Source organism: Nerophis ophidion, linkage group LG29 (genome assembly GCF_033978795.1).
Source record: "Nerophis ophidion isolate RoL-2023_Sa linkage group LG29, RoL_Noph_v1.0, whole genome shotgun sequence".
NCBI lineage: Eukaryota > Metazoa > Chordata > Actinopteri > Syngnathiformes > Syngnathidae > Nerophis > Nerophis ophidion.
The window spans coordinates 14,286,434-14,307,524 of NC_084639.1; the positions used below are offsets into that span (position 1 = coordinate 14,286,434).

General features: G+C 38.1%; 1 protein-coding gene across 3 annotated transcripts in view; it reads left to right on the plus strand.

Moving 5' to 3' along the window:
* LOC133546262 (zinc finger protein 567-like) overlaps positions 1-21,091 on the plus strand; it is a 43,318-nt gene that overhangs the window by 19,833 nt on the left and 2,394 nt on the right. For 2 of the 3 annotated variants that reach the window (XM_061892176.1, XM_061892175.1), the window contains exon 3: positions 8,205-14,529. The exons of the other annotated variant lie outside the window; for it this stretch is intronic. In XM_061892176.1, coding sequence (XP_061748160.1) covers positions 8,205-9,076 — 872 coding nt within the window. In that variant the 3' untranslated portion in view covers positions 9,077-14,529. Of the gene's footprint in view, positions 1-8,204; positions 14,530-21,091 lie in introns of those variants that run through there. 3 annotated transcript variants of the gene reach the window in all.

Consider the following 21,091-nt stretch of genomic DNA (forward strand, 5'->3'; position numbering starts at 1 on the left):
TTTCTCAGTCTTTTTTGTCATTTGTGCCAGCTTTTTTTAAACATCTTACAGGCATCAAATTCCAAATGAGCTAATATTTGCAAACAATAACAAAGCTTTCCAGTTTGGGCATCAAATATCTTGCCTTTGCAGTCTATTCAATTGAATATAGGTTGAAAAGGATTTACAAATCATTGTATTCTGTTTTTATTTGCCATTTACAGAACAGGCCAACTTCACTGGTTTTGTATATATATATATATATGTGTGTGTGTGTGTGTGTGTGTGTGTGTGTGTGTGTGTGTGCGCAGTTTTTCCACAAATATAGATGCGTTTAAATCCACAGTACAATTGATCCAACACTCTGTAGTCTCGTTGCAGTGAATATGAACATGACTATTTATATAATGTTCATATTATCATTTAAGATAGCGAGGAATTATCGCTTCAGTTGCAGCCTAGTGTCCAAGCAAGAACATCCAACTCACCAAGTGCTACTAAACTGCCAAGAAAAGGGGTAATAGTTTCGGATGGATAACAGGAGACATATGTAAAAAAAAGTTGAAATTGACAATATTATAGTTAGCCTTAAAGTACCGATCCCTGCAATAAAATCGTGGATGTATGATATCCCAGATGTAGATATGGAAATATTAAATATCAGAGGTGGGACCAAGTCATTGTTTTGCAAGTCACAAGTAAGTCTCAAGTCTTTGCCCTCAAGTCTCAAGTCAAGTCCCGAGTCAAGACAGGCAAGTCCGAGTCAAGTCCAAAGTCAATACTGGAAAGTCTCAAGTCAAGTCCCAAGTCCTGCATTTTGGGTTTCGAGTCATTTCAAGTCTTTTTAACCACAGACTAATATATGTACACAGATTGTGTATGCTTTTAAAACGCTGTATGTATTTATTATTAAAAAAAACCAGTGCTGACATTGCACTTCATAATAGCGCTATTAACCAGTTATTCTAAACATTTAACTCATTCCTTTACAGTATCAACACATTTGAAAAAACAAGTGCAACTGTACTTATTTGCACAAAAGTGTTAACATTGTTTTTCCATGGAATATTGCATTGTAACTAGTTCATCAGCAGTTTATGTATTGTTGTCACCTTATCTCATTGATCTCATCTCATACTGTATGTGTTTATGTGTGTGTACACATGAAAAACAACAAATACATGAACATAACAATGAACAGTGCTGTACTTGTTAGATGTCAGGGCTCTATGGAATATGTACACATATTCTTAATATAGTATACATTTTAACTGACCTTTATTTGACTATGTTTGTCTTTTTGTAGGTGGCTAAAATACACGGTGCTGCTGACCGCCGTCTAATGTTACGTTACTGTGTGTGATACATTCATTAACGTAACGTTATGTGTAGGTACCTCATGCAACCCTGCTTAAAAAAAAATCACTTTGACAATAAGTATGAATAAGGTAACATCTGCAGTGGACGCAACAGATTGCCGTGTTTGCAATGACGTTATAACCATAGACATCTTATAAGTAGACGCAGAATTGGCTGCTGTGACGCAAGCAATTTGGCCGCCATCTTGAAGTGGTGATGAGGAGCCGGCAAACAGCCTAAACTAACATTTGACAGGTAGAAAAAAAAGATGCTGGGCTGGTATTCAGCGTTTTCCTGCTCAATTGAGCGGACTGTTGAAAATAGGAATTGGAGGATTACTTTTCACAAGTAAGAATTTACATTAACATACTATTGGTTGTATTTTGTGAAAAGAATATTACCACAGAGTTAAGCAGGAGCAAAGAACTACAATATTTGTATGTGAAAATCACAAAGAAATCTTCTGGGGGAGGATGACTCCCCTACAGGTATTTGGTTTACAAACTTTCAGGCCCACCTAAAACAAAATTCACCAGCCGCCATTGATTATGATGCATTCTCATTTTATTGTAACCACAGATAAGTCTTCAAGTAACAATATTCAAATACTAATTTTGTTGAGTATGACAGAATGGTTTTATTCTGAATCCAGTGAAACAGATTGGTGGTTTTAGCTGACATAAAGACATTCAGGTGTTTATATATGTTTAAGTATTTGGCAGACACTTTTATCCAAAGCAACATACATGAAAAATACATATAAAACAATCACTGTAAACATGGCCATTTAAAGGAAGAATGTAATAGAAAATATCAATACAAAGTGTCAAGACAGAAAAAACTATCTGCTGTTGCAGCAACAGAGATAAAGTCTATAACAGTGGTTCGCAACCTTTTTTCAGTGATGTAACTCCTGTGAACATTTTTTTAATTCAAGTACCCCCTAATCAGAGCGAAGCATTTTTGGTTGAAAAAAGAGATAAAGAAGTAAAATACAGCACTATCTCATCAGTTTCTGATTTATCAAACTGTATAACAGTGCAACATATTGCACAATTGTAGTGGTCTTTGTTGAACTGTTTATACAAAAAAAGATGTAAATATAACTAAAAACTTGTTGAAAAATAAACAAGTGATTCAATAAAGATTTCTACACATAGAAGTAATCATCAACTTAAAGTGCCCTCTTTGGGGATTGTAATAGAGATCCATCTGGATTCATCAACTTCATTCTAAACATTTCTTCACAAAAAAGAAACCTTTAACATCAATATTTATGGAACATGTCCTCAAAAAAATCTAGCTGTCAACACTGAATATTGCATTGTTGCATTTCTTTTCACAGTTTATGAATTTACATTCATATTTTGTTGAAGTATTTTTCAATAAATATATTTATAAAGGATTTTGAATTGTTGCTATTTTTAGAATATTAAAAGAAATATCATGTACCCCTTTGCATACCTTCAAGTACCCCCATTTGAGAACATCTGGTCTATAGGTCCGTAAGATATATAGATATGTAATGTATTCATACATTGTTTATGTAGGATATATGCATGTATATATAACCTAATCATATTGTTTCTTCAACTTCAAAATAGCTGACTGTTTTTTCCCCTTCTCTGGGATTATATTCCCAGTTTTGATCTCAGACGTCTGGTCACTTATAACATATAAGAATATTCTATTTCTGTTAAGCAAATTATGAACACGCCAAGACATGTGTCCTTTATCATAGTTACACGTGTGACAAAAAAGCGCGTGAATATAAGTGGTATTCAGTGAGTTAATATGAATTAAATGCGCTGACAGTTCATTGCTCCTGCCAAATGAACTGCACTGAGTGGAGCGGATCACCACTCCAAGATGGCGGCCCCGCGTCTCGTCAGCGGCAACAGGCAGTAGTGCTCGATGCTGCGTCTACTCATAAGCTGTCTATGGTTCTAACATTAGCAGTGAATTTACAGCCTCACTGATTTAACTCCACAGCAAATAAAGTCACGTTACTCAGCCAATAAACGCAAGCTAACATTCAAAACTTACCCTTCTTTGTGCAACTTCAAATGTCGAACGAAGTTGGAAGTTGTTGCGTCTCCATCTGTAATCTTCCAACCGCATGTTTTGCTTACGGCAATTCCTGTTTTGTTGACCAAGTCGTACTTTTAATACCCAAACGAAACACTTTATGGCATAATTGTATTCACTTATTCTTCTGTTGTTTGAAAGCTCTTTTTCGTTGGTTTTCCTCCAATTTGATTGGCTGAATGCTGTGTGACGAAAACAACGTGGATGTAATTTGATTGGCTGTTGTACTGACAAGTAGCGCACAGGCTGTCATCGCACACATGTTGACAAACACGCGTACACAATGGAAGATACGGAGCGCTCCTGGATAACTTTTTAATCGTTGGGTTTTGGGGAAAGTAGCAAGTCATGTCAAGTCAAAAGGCTCAAGTCTAAGTCAAGTCACAAGTCATTGATGTTAAAGTCTAAGTCGAGTTGCAAGTCTTTTTACATTTTGTCAAGTCGAGTCTAAAGTCATCAAATTCATGACTCGAGTCTGACTCGAGTCCAAGTCATGTGACTCGAGTCCACACCTCTGTTAAATATAGAGAATTAATAGAGTGGAAAGTGTGGTAACATTTCTCTGGGTACCTGTCCATGTATAAACCCTGTTTCCATATGAGTTGGGAAATTGTGTTACATGTAAATATAAACGGAATACAATGATTTGCAAATCCTTTTCAACCCATATTCAATTGAATGCACTACAAAGCAAAATATTTGATGTTCAAACTCATAAACTTTAATATTTTTTTGCAAAACAATAATTAACTTAGAATTTCATGGCTGTAACACGTGCCGAAGTAGTTGGGAAAGGGCATGTTCACCACTGTGTTACATCACCTTTTCTTTTAACAACACTCAATAAACATTTGGGAACTGCGGAAATTCTTTCCCATTCTTGTTTTATGTAGAGCTTCAGTCGTTCAACAGTCCGGGGTCTCTGCTGTTGTATTTTACGCTTCATAATGCGCCACACATTTTCGATGGGAGACAGGTCTGGACTGCAGGCGGGCCAGGAAAGTACCCGCACTCTTTATTTACGAATCCACACTGTTGTAACACATGCTGAATGTGGCTTGGCATTGTCTTGCTGAAATAAGCAGGGGCGCTTAGATGGCAGCATATGTTGTTCCAAAACCTGTATGTACCTTTTAGCATTAATGGTGCCTTCACAGATGTGTAAGTTACCCATGCCTTGGGCACTAATGCACCCCCATACTATCACGGATGCTGGCTTTTGAACTTTGCGTCGATAACAGTCTGGATGATTCGCTTCCCCTCTGATCCGGATGACACGATGTTGAATATTTCCAAAAACAATTTGAAATGTGGACTCGTCAGACCACATAACACTTTTCCACTTTGCGTCAGTCCATCTTAGATGATCTCGGTCTTAGAGAAGCTGGCGGTCTTTCTGGATGTTGTTAATAAATGGCTTTCGCTTTGCATAGTAGAGCTTTAAGTTGCACATACAGATGTAGCGACAAACTGCATTTAGTGACAGTGGTTTTCTGAAGTGTTCCTGAGCCCATGTGGTGATATCCTTTAGAGATTGATGTCGATTTTTGATACAGTGCCGTCTGAGGGATCGAAGGTCACAGTCATTCAATGTTGGTTTCCGCCTTGCCGCTTACATGGATTTCTCCAGATTCTCTGAACCTTTTGATGATATCATGGACCGTAGATGTTGAAATCCCTAAATTTCTTGCAATTGCACTTTGAGAAACGTTGTTCTTAAACTGTTTGACTATTTGCTCACGCAGTTGTGGGCAAAGGGGGGTACCTCGCCCCATCCTTTCTTGTGAAAGACTGAGCATTTTTTTGGGAAGCTGTTTTTATACCCAATCATGGCACCCACCTGTTCCACCTGTGGGATGTTCCAAATAAGTGTTTGATGAGCATTCATCAACTTCATCAGTATTTATTGCCACCTTTCTCAAATGTTTTGTTACGTGTTGCTGGCATCAAATTCTAAAGTTAATGATTATTTGCAAAAAAAATGTTTATCAGTTTGAACATCAAATATGTTGTCTTTGTAGCATATTCAACTGAATATGGGTTGAAAAGGATTTGCAAATCATTGTATTCCGTTTATATTTACATCTAACACAATTTCACAATTCTTATGGAAACAGGGTTTGGACATATCTAAATAGCTCATTGAAATTGATAGGGTGACATAATTTAGGGCTGTGTGACTGTTGTCATAAGAGGGAAAGTGTAGGACATGTTTTAATACAGTGTAGGAAATACAATAGAGAAAGGGAAATACTAGGAAATAAGTTAGCGAAAGAGAAGATTAGTTTAGTAGTGGAAGATATTTAAGGATTGCACTCAGAACATCCAGAATTGTGTTTGTCATTCTTGTTTGGTGTGGGTTCACAGTGTGGTGCATATAAGTAAGTGTTAAAATTGTTTATATCACAACCTTCAGTGTACTCTGTGTCACCCAGTGTGCTTTGCAGTCGTGTACGTGCATCTGCGGAAGCCACATACAACATGATACTGGACTGGCAAGCTGTCTGTACATGTTGTAGAAGGCGTCAAAGGTAATGGCTTCGTGGCACACCCTTATTACTGTTATATGGGTGACCACCAGCAGAGATTCGCGAGGATGATTGCGGCTCCCTTTGTCTTCTTTAATTTGTGAAACGGGTCAAAATGGCTCTTTGAGTGGTAAAGGTTGCCGACCCCTGCTTTAGTTCTACAGATAGGAGATGATTTCTGTTAAGGGTTTAATTATTTTGTATTTTTTTCTATTTCATACGTGTCGTTTGGAAAGATAAAATGTGTTTCTTTAAGTTGTTTAACCGTTGCTATGATTTCGGTTGTTATGGTTTTCGGTTGCTATGGTTACGGGCAGTTCCGTTTCCGCCGGCGGGTAAAAGGTGTTAAAAGGAGCTCCGGAATTAACAAGCAAGGTAGCGTTGGTAACACTACACGGGAGTTAGTTCACCACTGTGGCAGTTCGGAGAAATAACCACAGTAAGCTTCCTATTTCAGTGTGTCATAAGTGACAGTTTATAAAGTGCAGTGGTCAAAGTTTAAAGGGGAACATTATCACCAAACCTATGCAAGCGTCAATATATACCTTGATGTTGCAGAAAAAATACCATATATTTTTTTAACCGATTTCCGAACTCTAAATGGGTGAATTTTGGCAAATTAAACGCCTTTCTGTTTATCGGTCTTGTAGCGATGACGTCAGAACGTGACGTCACCGGGGTAACACACCCGCCATTTTCTTTTTCACATTACAAACACCGGGTCTCAGCTCTGTTATTTTCCATTTTTCGATTATTTTTTGGAACCTTGGAGACATCATGCCTCGTCGGTGTGTTGTCGGAGGGTGTAACAACACTAACAGGGAGGGATTCAAGTTGTACCAGTGGCAAGAAATCTGCCGCCAGACCCCCAATGAATTTGCCAGAGTGTCTGCACATTTTATCGGCGATGCTAAGAAAGACATGGCACAGAGATGTATGGATAACCTGCAGATGCATTTGCAACGATTAAGTCAACAAAATCACAAAGGTGAGTTTTGTTGATGTTGTTGACTTATGTGCTAATCAGACATATTTGGTCGCAGCATGACTGCCAGCTAATCGATGCTAACATGTTACGCTAATCGATGCTAGCTGTATGTACATTTGAAACTAGATACCCACATTTAATGCGAAACAAACATTTACCAATTGACGGATTTAAGTTGCTCCAGTGTCACAAGATGCGAAAGTCATGATTGTTTAGTCTGCTCATTTTACCGGCGATGCTAATAAGGCAGCCATGCTATGGGCCACTTCATTAGGTACACCCATGCTATGGCCGAATAGCGTCAATAGCTATTCACTCAATAGCTTCAATTTGTTCTTCAATTTCGTTTTCGCTATCTGCCTCCATACTCCGACCATCTGTTTCAATACATGTATTGTATCCAGCAGTTTCAACTCACCCACCCCACCCCTACGTGCACCACCTATTCAGCAGGACCACAACGGACAGTCTTCTGGCCCAGGTTGGGCTGTGTGTGTGTGTGTGTGTGTGTGTGTGTGTGTGTGTGTGTGTGTGTGTGTGTGTGTGTGTGTGTGTGTGTGTGTGTGTGTGTGTGTGTGTGTGCGTGCGTGCGTGCGTGCGTGCGTGCGTGCGTGCGTGCGTGCGTGCGTGCGTGCGTGCGTGCGTGCGTGCGTGCGTGCGTGCGTGCGTGCGTGCGTGCGTGCGTGCGTCCGTCCGTCCGTCCGTCCGTCCGTCCGTCCGTCCGTCCGTGCGTGCGTGCGTGCGTGCGTGCGTGCGTGGGTGGGTGGTTGTCTGCGTGCGTGTTTTGTGTAATTGGTTTAGTGCGGGAGGTTCTATTGGGGAGGTAGCGTGTGAGTGGGGATGAGTGTAATTAATGTGTGTTTATTATGGTCTGGTTATTGTATGTTTCTGTGGTGTATAGTAAATTGTTAAACTGTATCATCCGTCTCCTCTCACTCTCTCTTAGACTAGATCTATTGCGTAAATAGTTAATAATTAGAGCATCCCCCATAAGGTTAAAATACAGTCTTTTGCATTCTATTCTATTCTAATTTGGTGCGCCCTACTGTCCGGAAAATACATTAGGTTGTTTTTTTTCCAAATCCAACTCAGAGGATTGTTTACATATTTGGCAAACTAAATGGCAACATTCAGGGAGGGCAGAATAAAATATAGCCTGTGTTACCTTTCACAATAAGTAACAATTGAAACTCCATTAAACAAAGAGAGCACAGTCTACAAAGTCTGACATATCTGAGCTTAAGTGTATTTTTGTTCTGTAGACGTCCGGCAGCTGATTGGTCATCAAGAAGAACGTCCCTTTATGCCACAGGACGGAAGCTCCACTTTGAAGCAGGAGTATCCACAGCCCCCCTACCTTAAAGACTGTATCAGTCAGTCAGGAGAAGAGTGTTTTCTAGGACTGCAGGAGGGTGATTTCACCAACTTGCCTTTGACTGGTTTCTATGTGAAGACAGAAGACCATGAAGACAAACCACAAGTTGACCACCTTTTAGCTCCTCTATCAGGTAGTGACGACATTACATCACACTCTGCTGAGGACTACACCCAAGTACCTTTGAGCAGCCATACAGACTGTGAGGGTGATATGAGGACTCACACTGACAACCAACACCCTGAATGCTCTGAAAAGAAGACATGTAAAAAAGATTTTAGGGCTAAAATGTTTTGTAAAAAAAGTAATGCTCAACACATGAGAACACACATGCAAGAGAAACCTTTCAGATGCTCAGTTTGCGGCAATACATTTTCTCAGAAGGCCACGCTGATTTTGCATATGAGAACACACACAGGAGAAAAACCTTTCCAATGTTTAGTTTGTGGCAATACATTTTCTTTGAGGCACAACCTGAAACTACACATGAGAACGCACACAGGAGAAAAACCTTACATTTGCTCGGTTTGCTGTAAAAAGTTTTCTCAGAAATCTAATTTGACTGTGCACATGAGAACACACACGCAAGAAAAACCTTTCAAATGCTCAGTTTGCTGCAAAACATTTTCTCTGAAGGGCACTTTGACTGCACACATGAGAACACACACGCATGAAAAACCTTTTATATGTTCATTTTGTGGAGATAAATTTGCTCAGAGGGCCAACCTGAAATTTCACATGAGAAAACACACTGGATGAAAACCTTTCAGTAGTCCACTTTGTGATGAATGTTATTCTGAAGAGCAAAGTTTAACAGCACAAATGTCGGCACACAACGGAGAATAAATGTGTTCCTGTCCAGTTTGTGCGCTAAGATTGTCAAATTATAGAAGTAGAATGCCTTGTATGAAAAATAGCAGTAGTAGAAGTAGTAATAGTCATAACAGGTTTTTTTTTATATATATATACTTAAAGGGGAACATTATCACAATTTCAAAAGGGTTAAAAACAATAAAAATCAGTTCCCAGTGGCTTGTTGTATTTTTGAAGTTTTTTTCAAAATTTTAACGGTCCCCGAATATCCCGAAAAAAAGCTTTAAAGTGCTTGATTTTCGGTATTTGCAATCCGACTATTCATTTCCCTGTGACGTCATACAGTGCTGCCAATTTAAACAAACAACGGCGAATACCACAGCAAGATATAGCGACATTAGCTCGGATTCAAACTCGGATTTCAGCGACTTAAGCGATTTAACAGATTACGCATGTATTGAAACAGATGGTTGGAGTATGAAAGTATTGAAGAAGAAACTGAAGCTATTGAGCGAATAGCTATTGACGCTATTCATAGCCATAGCATGGCCGATTAGCTGCGTTAGCATCGCCGGTAAAATGTGCGGACCAAACGATCAGGACTTTCGCATCTCGTGACACTAGAGCAACTTAAATCCTTCGATTGGTAAGTGTTTTTTTTCGCATTAAATGTGGGTGGAAGTAAACGTTATATAGTTGCAAATGCATCTGCAGGTTATCCATACATCTCTGTGCCATGTCTGCTTTAGCACCGCCGGTAAATAGCATGTTAGCATCGATTAGCATAGCATGTTAGCATCAATTAGCTGGCAGTCTACATCAACAAAACTCACCTTTGTGAATTCGTTGACTTTATAGTTGCAAATGCATCTGCAGGTTATCCATACATCTCTGTGCCATGTCTGCTTTAGCACCGCCGGTAAATAGCATGTTAGCGTCGATTAGCATAGCTTGTTAGCATCGATTAGCTGGCAGTCACGCCGCAACCAAATATGTCTGACTAGCACATAAGTTAACATCAACAAAACTCACCTTTGTGATTTCGTGGAATTTATCGTTGCAAATGCATCTGCAGGTTATCCATACATCTCTGTGCCATGTCTGTCATTGCCGGTTAAATGTGGAGACACTTTGGTACATTCAATGGGGGTCTGGCGGCAGACACTTTCGCATCTTCGGGCCAGTGGTGCAACTTGAATCCCTCCCTGTTAGTGTTGTTACACCCTCCGACAACACACCAACGAGGCATGATGTCTCCAAGGTTCCAAAAAATAGTCGAAAAAACGGAAAATAACAGAGCTGAGACCCGGTGTTTGTAATGTGTTGAAAATGAAAATGTATTACCTCGGAGACGTCATGTTCTGACGTCATCGCAAAAAGAGCGATAAACAGAAAGGCGTTCAATTGGCCAAAATTCACCCATTTAGAGTTTGGAAATCGGTTAAAAAAATACATGGTCTTTTTTCTGCACCATCAAGGTATATATTGACGCTTACATAGGTCTGGTGATAATGTCCCCCTTTAATATTCATTGGGATTTGTATAATATACACAGACTTGGTTGGGAACAAATATATAGGTATCTAAACTGGAAAAAAAATGTGTATAATTACATTTTGTTTAAAATTTAAAAAATAATTAAAAAATTATAAAAACAGTATTAACAATATTAGATACACGTAACAGAACATACTTGTGGGATCAATATATGTTTTCTTTACACTAGCTTTCTTATCTAAAAGGTGGTTCTTTACCAAGAATAAGTATTTTGATTTTTTTTTTTTCTAAATAAATTATCCACTTCAACCATCTTTTCTTGAACAGGTCTTCCATATTATGTAGTTTATCAGTCATTTTTGTGTTTGGATCTATTTAGTGTTGATTATCTCACCTCGGTCTCTTGCCACCAGACAAACCTGGACCTGAGCTTAACCCAGGCTGATAATAATTGTTCATATCTGTCATTTACACGCATACTTGCCAACCCTCCCGGATTTTCCGGGAGAGTCCCGAAATTCAGTGCCTCTCCCGAAAACCTCCCAGGACAAAATTTTGTCCCGAAAATCTCCCGAAATTCAGGCGAAGCTGGAGGCCACGCCCCCTCCAGCTCCATGCGGACCTGAGTGAGGACAGCCTGTTTTCACGTCCGCTTTCCCACAAATGACGTTATAACTGTAGAATGATCAAGGGCGAGTTCTTGGTTTCTTATGTGGGTTTATTGTTAGGCAGTTTCATTAACATCCTCCCAGCGCGGTAACAACACACAACAACAGCAGTCACGTTTACGTCTACCGTAAAGCATTTCGTCTGCCGTAGACCGCAATGTTGTGACACTCTTAAACAGGACAATACTGCCATCTACTGTACATGCATATGGTTAGAAAAATAGTGACAGAGAATAGAACAAGGATGGAAAATTCAACCCTTAACTCAACAATGAGTAGATGAGTGTTGTGTGTATTTGTGTAAATAAATGAACACTGAAATTCAAGTATTTGTTTTATTTATATATATATATATATATATTAAAATAAATGTATACAGTATATATAGCTAGAATTCACTGAAAAGTCAAGTATTTCTTATATATATATACATATATATATATATATATATATATGATACTTGACTCTTAACCACGCCTCCCACCCCGACCACGCCCCCCACCTCCCGAAATTGGAGGTCTCAAGGTTGGCAAGTATGTTTACACGTCACTTAGATAGTGATGATCTGTTGTGTGTATGACACCAGATTCCCTCGTGAGTTCCAGGTTAGAGTGCCACTAAGAACAGCAGCTACATTATTTTAGATCAACTCTGAAGCAAATAAACAATGTTGACTAACATGTTCAGACAGTCTGATTGTTGGAGGACAACATGGATGGAGTTTTCCCTCACTTCAAAAGTGTGTTTGTTATGTTGTCTCTCTTTATGATGGCACCAATCATTTCATTCTTGAAGAACCTTTATTATGTTATCGGTCTCACCCTTTCCTTCTTTGCCTTCTGGAAGACTCTTGTTATTTCTGCCGGCCTCTGATGTGTTTGTATGAAGCCTGGTACATGAAATGTGCTTTGCTGTTTTCAAAAATATTAATTAAAAAAAAAAAAGTGCAGTATACATTTAATACGGTGACACTGATTTTGTTACATCAGGGGTGTCCAAAGTGCGGCCCGGGGGCCATTTGCGGCCCACAGGTAATTTTTTAACGGCCCCACAGCACATTTTAAAAAACGATTGAAAAATGTTTAAAACGTAAAAGGTGATATAAAGGAGCAAACGGGTGAAATGTAACAAGAAAATGTTGCAATGTTTACTCTAATAACACAAAGCTGCCATGCAGGCTGTTTCTTTCTTTAAAAAATAATAATGAATCAAAATCAATGTCATTATGAATTATTGACATATTCAAGGCTCCAATTATGTCACTTTAAATATTCCACTTTGAGATATTTTATGAGGTAAATGTAGCATATTTTGTGTTTTCCATATAAAAAACTGAGCTGTTTTTTTTTTTTTAAAGAAAGGCCTAAAAACAAACAAAAAATATAAACAACAATAAAACTTATAATTGACGGATAGATCTGAAGTTGATCTCGAGATTATTGTGTTAAAAGTAAACGGTAAAAAAATGTATAGTTTATTTTTGAACACTTTAATGAGTAGGACCCTTTTGAATCCCCAATAATTTTAGTGTGATTTCTTTTTAAGTGTCATTGCTCAAAAAAAAATTATGAATTAAAATCAATGGTGTTATTAGTTATGGACTTTTTTAAGGCTCCAATTCTTATATAATCTAAAATATTCCACTTAAAAAATATTGAGTGATAATATTGCATATTTTGTGGGGGGGTTTTCCCATCAAAAAACATTGTTTTCTTTGACAAAAAGAGCATACAACTTAAATCTTTAAAATCATTATATTGACAGACGGACCTAAAGTTGATCTGGAGATTTAAAACTTAAATAATAATAAAACAAAATAATACTGAATAATGACAAATTTTTTATATTTTTTTGACCAAAACCCTTTGGGGTCCCTGGGATCAAGCCTGATTGGAGGCCTAAATGTATATTGGTTGTACGGATATTGTATTGGTTTTTAAAATTTAAAAAAATGTCAAAATGGCCCCCGCTTGCTTTGATTTTTCAGTATGCGGCCCTCAGTGGATAAAGTTTGGACACCCCTGTGTTACATACTGTTAAAATCAACATTTTACTCGTATAGTGTTGAAACACGAGAGAGAAGCATGCCAGTTTCTAGATACAGACGCCATACTGTAACAAATCGAAAATAACTGGAAAATAGCAACATTGTGTTTGTTTCAGGTTGAATCCTGCGTGTTGGACTCAAAAGTGCAGCTCTTTGTTCCCCAGCTGTCGTCTTTGATTGATTGATTGAAACTTTTATTAGTAGATTGCACAGTACAGTACATATTCCGTAAAATTGACCACTAAATGGTAACACCCGAATACGTTTTTCAACTTGTTTAAGTCGGGATCCACCTTAATCAATTCATGGTACATGGTCTTAAGCTCTAATGCCGCCACAATATGGCAGCAATGCAATTCATGGATGTTTCGGCTGCTGTAAAACCTCCATCGAAGAAAAACAAGGCAGACATTTCTGGGGGGTTTTACCGATTTACTCATAGACTGTCTATAAGTCTAGTGCAGAGGTCTTCAACAGACCCCTCAGGCGTCCGCAGAGGTACTGCAGGGGGGTAGAGGACTATTTGGTTGATTAGACTTTAAAAATGAAATAAAAAATTATAACCAGTGAAGTTTGCAGGTTGTGTAAATGGTAAATAAAAACAGAATACAAAGATTTGTGAATCCCTTTCAACTTATATTCAATTGAATAGCCTGCAAGGACGACATATTTAATGTTCCAACTGAAAAACTTTGTTTTGCAAATAATAATTATCTTAGAATTTAATGGCAGCAACACATTGCAAAGGGGCATTTTTATCACTGCGTTACATGGCCTTTCCTTTTAACAACACTCAGTAAACGTTTGGGAACTGAGGGGACCAATTTTTTAAACTTTTCAGGTGGAATTCTTTCCCATTCTTGCTAAATGTACAGTTTAAGTTGTTCAACAGTCAGGGGTCTCTGTTGTGGTATTTTAGGCTTCATAATGCGCCACACACTTTCAATGGGAGACAGGTCTTAACTACGAGCAGGCCAGTCTAGTACCCGCACTCTTTTACTACGAAGCCACGCTGTTGTAACACATACAGCATTGTCTTGCTGAAATAAGCCATGATAACGTTGATTGGATGGCAACATATGTTGTTCCAAAGCCTGTATGTACCTTTCAGCATTAATGGTGCCTTTTTAGTGAGTCTTGGTCTGCGTTTTGTTTTTGTTTTTTTAAATAAAAGACACTGCACCATGCCGTCGTTTCACCATTTATTGTTGACCTGTGTTGGAAACACAAAACACACACACACAGGTCTAAGTTTTCTGGCGGACTGCTTTGTGTGCTCCTTCCACCTCAAAAGTCCGAAGGAAGACGAAGTAACACAAACATTAATTTGTATAAAAAATAATAATACAATTAATTATATGAACAAAAACGTTTTGTCAGGAAAAAAAAATAATGCAGAAATCCACATACCTTTGTTGGAAACACAAAACACACACACAGGTCTAAGTTTTCTGGCGGACTGCTTTGTGCTCCTTCCAACTCAAAAGTCCGACGCAAGAGGATAGTAACACAAACATGCATTCATACAAAAATTATAATAGAATTACATGAACAAAAACGTTTTATCAGAAAAAAAAAATGCACAAATCCACATACTTATGTTGGAAACACAAACAGGTCTAAGATTTCTAGTGGACTGATTTCTGCTCCTGTGTGGTGTAAATACCATGCGTAAATATCGACCAGTCAAACAATTCACACAGTCGACGCTCTACTTCTTAATTAGCAGAATTGTGCAGAAAAATAAATTCAAACAACACGTCACTTGTACCCACAACATTATTGTGTTGACTTTTCAAGTACTTGAGAATGTTTAGGAAGAATATTTACAACAGAAAGTGAAGAAACACGGCGCAGTGAAGAACTATTACCCTTCCAACTCAAAATTCCGAAGCAAGAGAAAGTAAACAAACTAAAAAAACAGCTGTCGTGGAAATTTCTTAAAGATCATCCTTTAGTGACAAATAGCTTTAAAATTATTTATTAAAGTAGCAAACAAATAACAAGCTTTGCAAAGCGAGACCAAACCAGAACAACACATCCGTTCGTTCCAGCTTGTTCTGCCTCCCTTTGAATATGTCATGACAATTATACATTCTCAGAAGTCCCACCCTCCATGCTCATTAACATACAGTACCCCAGTGGAATGAATACCCTAAGTCCTGTGAAGGGGAGAGGGTGTCGTTTGCCCAGGAGGGGGGGGGGACAAACGACACCCAGGAAAGGGGCAACAGTTTAGCTCAGATGGGGGTCAGGAAGATATAACACATATGCCTGGTCAACTAGAGTCCACATTACATCAAAGACACAGGAGACAGAGCTTGATCAGATTAGATGTCTCTTGCAAGACTCCACATTCCTAAGCCTAATAAACTACTTTTGGCAACCCGTTCAAAGAACATCATCCATTTAAACAAGTATAAGTAGTTTTGCTATCACACAGCAAAGACACTTCCCGCACCGGACATCCGGTTCTTCAAAAATAAAAGCGATACTTCAAAATAAAATATACCGTATATCCTTGAATTGCCGCCGAGTATGTATTATCTGCATGCCTCGTTTTACTGCCGGGTCAAATTTGTTTCTCAGGAAAGGGGCAACAGTTTAGCCCAGATGGGTGTCAGGAAAAGATAACACATATGCCCGGTCAACTAGAGTCCACATGTCACATCAAAGACACAGGAAACCGAGCTTGATCAGATTAGATGTCTCTTGCAAGACTCCACATTCATAAGCCTAATAAACTACTTTTGGCAACCCGTTCAAAGAACATCATCCATTTAAACGACTATAAGTAATTTTGCTATCACACAGCAAAGACACTTCCCGCACCGGACATCCGGTTTTTCAAAAATAAAAGCAATACTTCAAAATAAAATGTACCGTATTTCCTTGAATTGCCGCCGGGTATGTATTATCCACATGCCTCGTTTTACTGCCGGGTCAAATTCGTTTCTCAAAATAATTAGCGCATGTCTCGGTTTTCTGCCGGTTAAAACTCGTTTCGCAGAATAATTAGCATATGCCTCGTTTTTTTTGTTGTTGTTTTTTTCATAAATTTCAACAATAACAAACAGATGAGAAACAATAAACAAAATAGTTCAACAACAGTATAAAACATTACAAAACATTATAAAAACAGTAGAAAACAGCGCCAGAGGGTTGTAAATTCAATGTAACAAAATAGAATACAAATATATACATATATATATATATATATATATATATATATATATATATATATATATATATATATATATACATATATATTATATATACATATATTATATATACATATATATATATATATATACATATATATATTATATATACATGTATATATATATATATATATATATATATATATATATATATATATATATACATGTATATATAATATACATATATATATATATATATATATATATATATATATATATATATATATATATATACATGTATATATAATATATATATGTATATATATATATATATATGTATATATAATATATGTATATATAATATATATGTATATACATATATATATGTATATATAATATATATGTATATATAATATATATATACATATATATATATTAATATATTTATATATATATATATATTAATATATATATATATGTATATATATATATATATATATATATATATATATATATATATATATATATATATATATATATATATTAATAAACCAGGTGCAAAGCCATAGACCCATTCAGATTCATTGAATAACTTAAATTTGGAACACAGCATCATCGTTTTCACAGCTTTTTTGTTGTTAGAGGTAGCATATGCCTTGTTTTACTGCCGGGATCAAACTCGTTTTGTAAAATAATTAGCATACTGGTATGCCTGGTTTTACTTCCGGGTCAAACTTGTCAATGTAGTACAAGGCATCATTTTCCAAAATGGAGGAGGCTGAATTCAAGAATTTAAAAGCGCATAAAGGGAAGAAAATAAAGAGCTATTCACTAGGAATTAAAGGCCTACTGAAACCCACTACTACCGACCGCGCAGTCTGATAGTTTATATATCAATGATGAAATATTAATATTGCAACACATGCCAATACGGCCTTTTTAGTTTACTAAATTACAATTTTAAATTTCCCGCGAGTTTCTTGTTGAAAACGTCTTAGAATGATGACGCGTACGCGTGACGTCATGGACTGTCAGGAAATATTAGCAGCTGCACCGCTGGCGGCTAAAAGTCGTCTGCTTTAATCGATAATTACAGAGTAATTTGGACATCTGTGTTGCTGAATCTTTTGCAATTTGTTCAATTAATAATGGAGACTACAAAGAACAATGCTGTTGGTGGAAAGTGGTGGATTGCAGCTGTCTTTAGCACCGAGACACAGACGGTGTTTCTTTGTTCGTTGTGAAGCGGAGCGGTAAAGCGAACATGTTTTCTCTACGTCAACCAGCATGTTTTTGGATGGGGAAATTGTGAAATAAATCTTACCGGAGACATCAGTGGAGTATTCGTCATCCTGCAGCAGCTGTGAAAAAAGGCAGCTGTGAGCTTGGCTCCTCGGCTTCTCTCTGAGACACTGCGTGTTCACCGCAGCCAACTGACCTCGAGGTATGTCTTTACAATCTTTAAAATCTCACTAAAACACTATTAAAACAATAAGCAAATAAGGGATCTTCCAGAATTATCCTAGTAAATGTGTCTAATTACATCTGAAACGCTCACACTGCCCCTGCCTGGAGCCGTCGCTCTTTTTTTTTTTTTTTTCTAGTCCTTCACTATTAATATCCTAATTCACAAATCTTTCATCCTCGCTCAAATTAATGGGGATATAGTCGCTTTCTCGGTCCGAATTGCTCTTACTGCTGGTGGCTCCCATTATAAACAATGTGAATATGTGTGGAACCCTGCAACTCGTGACGTCACGCGCACAAACTTCCAGTAAAGGCAGGGCTTTTCTATTAGCGACCAAAAGTTGCAAACTTTATCATCGATGTTCTCTACTAAATACTTTCAACAAAAATATGGCAATATCGCGAAATGATCAAGTATGACACATAGAATGGACCTGCTATTCCCGTTTAAATAAGAAAATCTCATTTCAGTAGGCCTTTAATCCAAGCGATTCAATATGCCAAAAAGAACAGTAAGGAGGGAAGTGCTCGAAAGTTTGGAGCAGATGCGCGCAGAATAAGAGATTGGTGTAGTATGGAAGGGAAGCTGATGGTGGAATACGAATCGGGAAGCGAGAGGAAAAGGTTGAAAGGTGCAGGCCGACAAGTGGTAAGTAGGGTTGGTTATCGAGTATCGATTGGAACCGGGACTAACTTTCTGATTCTCCCGGAATCGTTCAATAGTTTAAATTTCGATTCCTAGTTTCGATACCCAGTCCGCCAACCCGGAAGAAGAAGCCGCTGAACACCAACAAAGAATCGCCCACCGCCGGAAGTGTTAGCATAGCTGAGCCTATGTAGCCGAGCGAGTCAGTAAAGCATGGATAGCGGGCGTCGACGGTCGAAAGTGTGGCTTTATTTTACTAAAAAAAAAATGAAATATCGGCGAAATGTAACACGTGCAACAGGACTGTTTCGTGCTTAGGAAGGGTGCACGTCGAACATGATGAAGCACCTCCGAGTTCATGGAGTACAAATTAATGCGTGTCCCGTCTTCGACAGGAGACACTATCTGTCCAGAACGCTCACGCATCCTGCCTGAGAAGGCGGATATGGTCATTTTCCTAAACAAGAACTGTCTCTGATTTTATAATGTACCTGCTGCTAATCAGGACTGGGTTTTGCTGTTTCTTACTGTTTATTTGCTTTTCTGCACCAGGTTAGCCCATCAGTGGGAGCACGGTAACATGTTTAAAGGGGAAAATTATCACAATTTCAAAAGGGTTAAAAACAATAAAAATCAGTTCCCGGTGGCTTGTTGTATTTTTTGAATTTTTTTTCAAAATTTTACCGGTCTCTGAATATCCCTGAAAAAAGCTTTAAAATGCTTGATTTTCGCTATTTGCGATGCGACTATCTATTTAACTGTGACGTCATACAGTGCTGCCAATGTAAACAAACAATTGCGAATACCACAGCAAGATATAGCGATGTTAGCTCGGATTCAGACTCGGATTTCAGCGGGCTTAAGCGATTCAACGGATTACGCATGTATTGAAACGGATGGTTGGAGTATGAAAGTATTGAAGAAGAAACTGAAGCTATTGAGCGAATAGCTATTGATGCTATTCATAGCCACAGCATGGCCAAGTACCTGCAGCATCATACACTTGTGTGTGTAAATGTGTTTTCATGGGGTTTTCAGAAATAAAGCTCTCTTGATGAAAGTGTACCCCTGTGAAAATGTATTCATAATTTATAATATTTATGTTCAAGTTCATAGATTTGATATTTATATTCTAGTTGAAAACAGCCCTGTGAGGAATTTATAGTAAAGTTCATGAAAGGTTAATAGAATTAAAATTGATGGAGAATGTCAGAATATTTCATTCAGAAAGACTGTAGGTTAGGTAGCTCATTTAAAATATCCTAAACTTTTTTTTTACCCTGCCTTTTTTTTTTTTTTTTTTGTTAAAAAGAAAGAATTGGAATCGAGAATCGTCAGGTATCGGAATCGAAACAAAGAATCGGAATCGGAATCGTTCGAATTTAAACGATACCCAACCCTAGTGGTAAGCGAGACAATGGAGCATATTCTGCTAGAATGGATTCTGAAGCAGCTCCGTGAGAGACTAAGAGTAACAATTAAAATGGTTCTGTTGTGTGCGGATCAAGGAATGGACCCCAGGATGCAGAGACGGGAGGCCAGGTTGGATTATAACAAAAGAATAATTTAATCAGTCCAAAAGTACAACTACAGGCGATGGAGGCAGAAGTGCACACCATGGAAAAAAACACTCTAGCAAGTCACTCAGTGGAAGGCAGGGGAATTAGCCTGTGTGCACTGGCGCACAAAATGTCCAACACAAAGATCCTCTGAACCTCAGGGAGACTAGGAAGCAAACACAGAGAGGTGAGGAATTGTAGGAGTAAGGTAAAACCACATACCAAGCGGAAGGTACAGGAGACAATGACCGGCAGAGAACAGCTGGCGGTGACGAACTTAAATAGTACTGGGTAGTGATTTGTTGCAGGTGTGCCTCGCTGGGGACTAATTACTGAAGCGAAAACAGGCAGCAAAAACAAGGGAAAGACAGGCAAATGGCAAAACACAACAGGTTCAAGTGAAAGCAATGGATTTATGGAGTAATGACGCCAGTATCCGTGACAATGCGGCAACAGATACTTTTGTTGGGAGTAGGGGATTCCAGAAAAAGTCATTCCAAAATTGATAGACTTTATTCTGTATGTCCGATCCCTGCTTATCAAGAACAGCTTCACACTCGACATGATTGGCGCAATGGACGAGACGCCAATTTGCCTGGATACACAGCCAGGTCTCCACAAAGGCTGTGCTCAGGACCATGAGCACAAAAATGGCTGTCATTCCTGGTGGTTGCACAGGTAGTATGATTTAATTCAAACACTCACATTTCACTGTATGATATATACAATTTAATGCAGTGGTTCTCAATTGGGGGTATGCGTACTTGAAGGTATGCCAAGGGGTACGTGAGATTTTTTTTAAATATTCTAAAAATAGCAACAATTCAAAAATCCTTTATAAATATATTTATTGAATAATACTGTGACAGGTCTCCAGCCGTCATCGTGCGGGTTACATGGACCATCGATGCAAGAC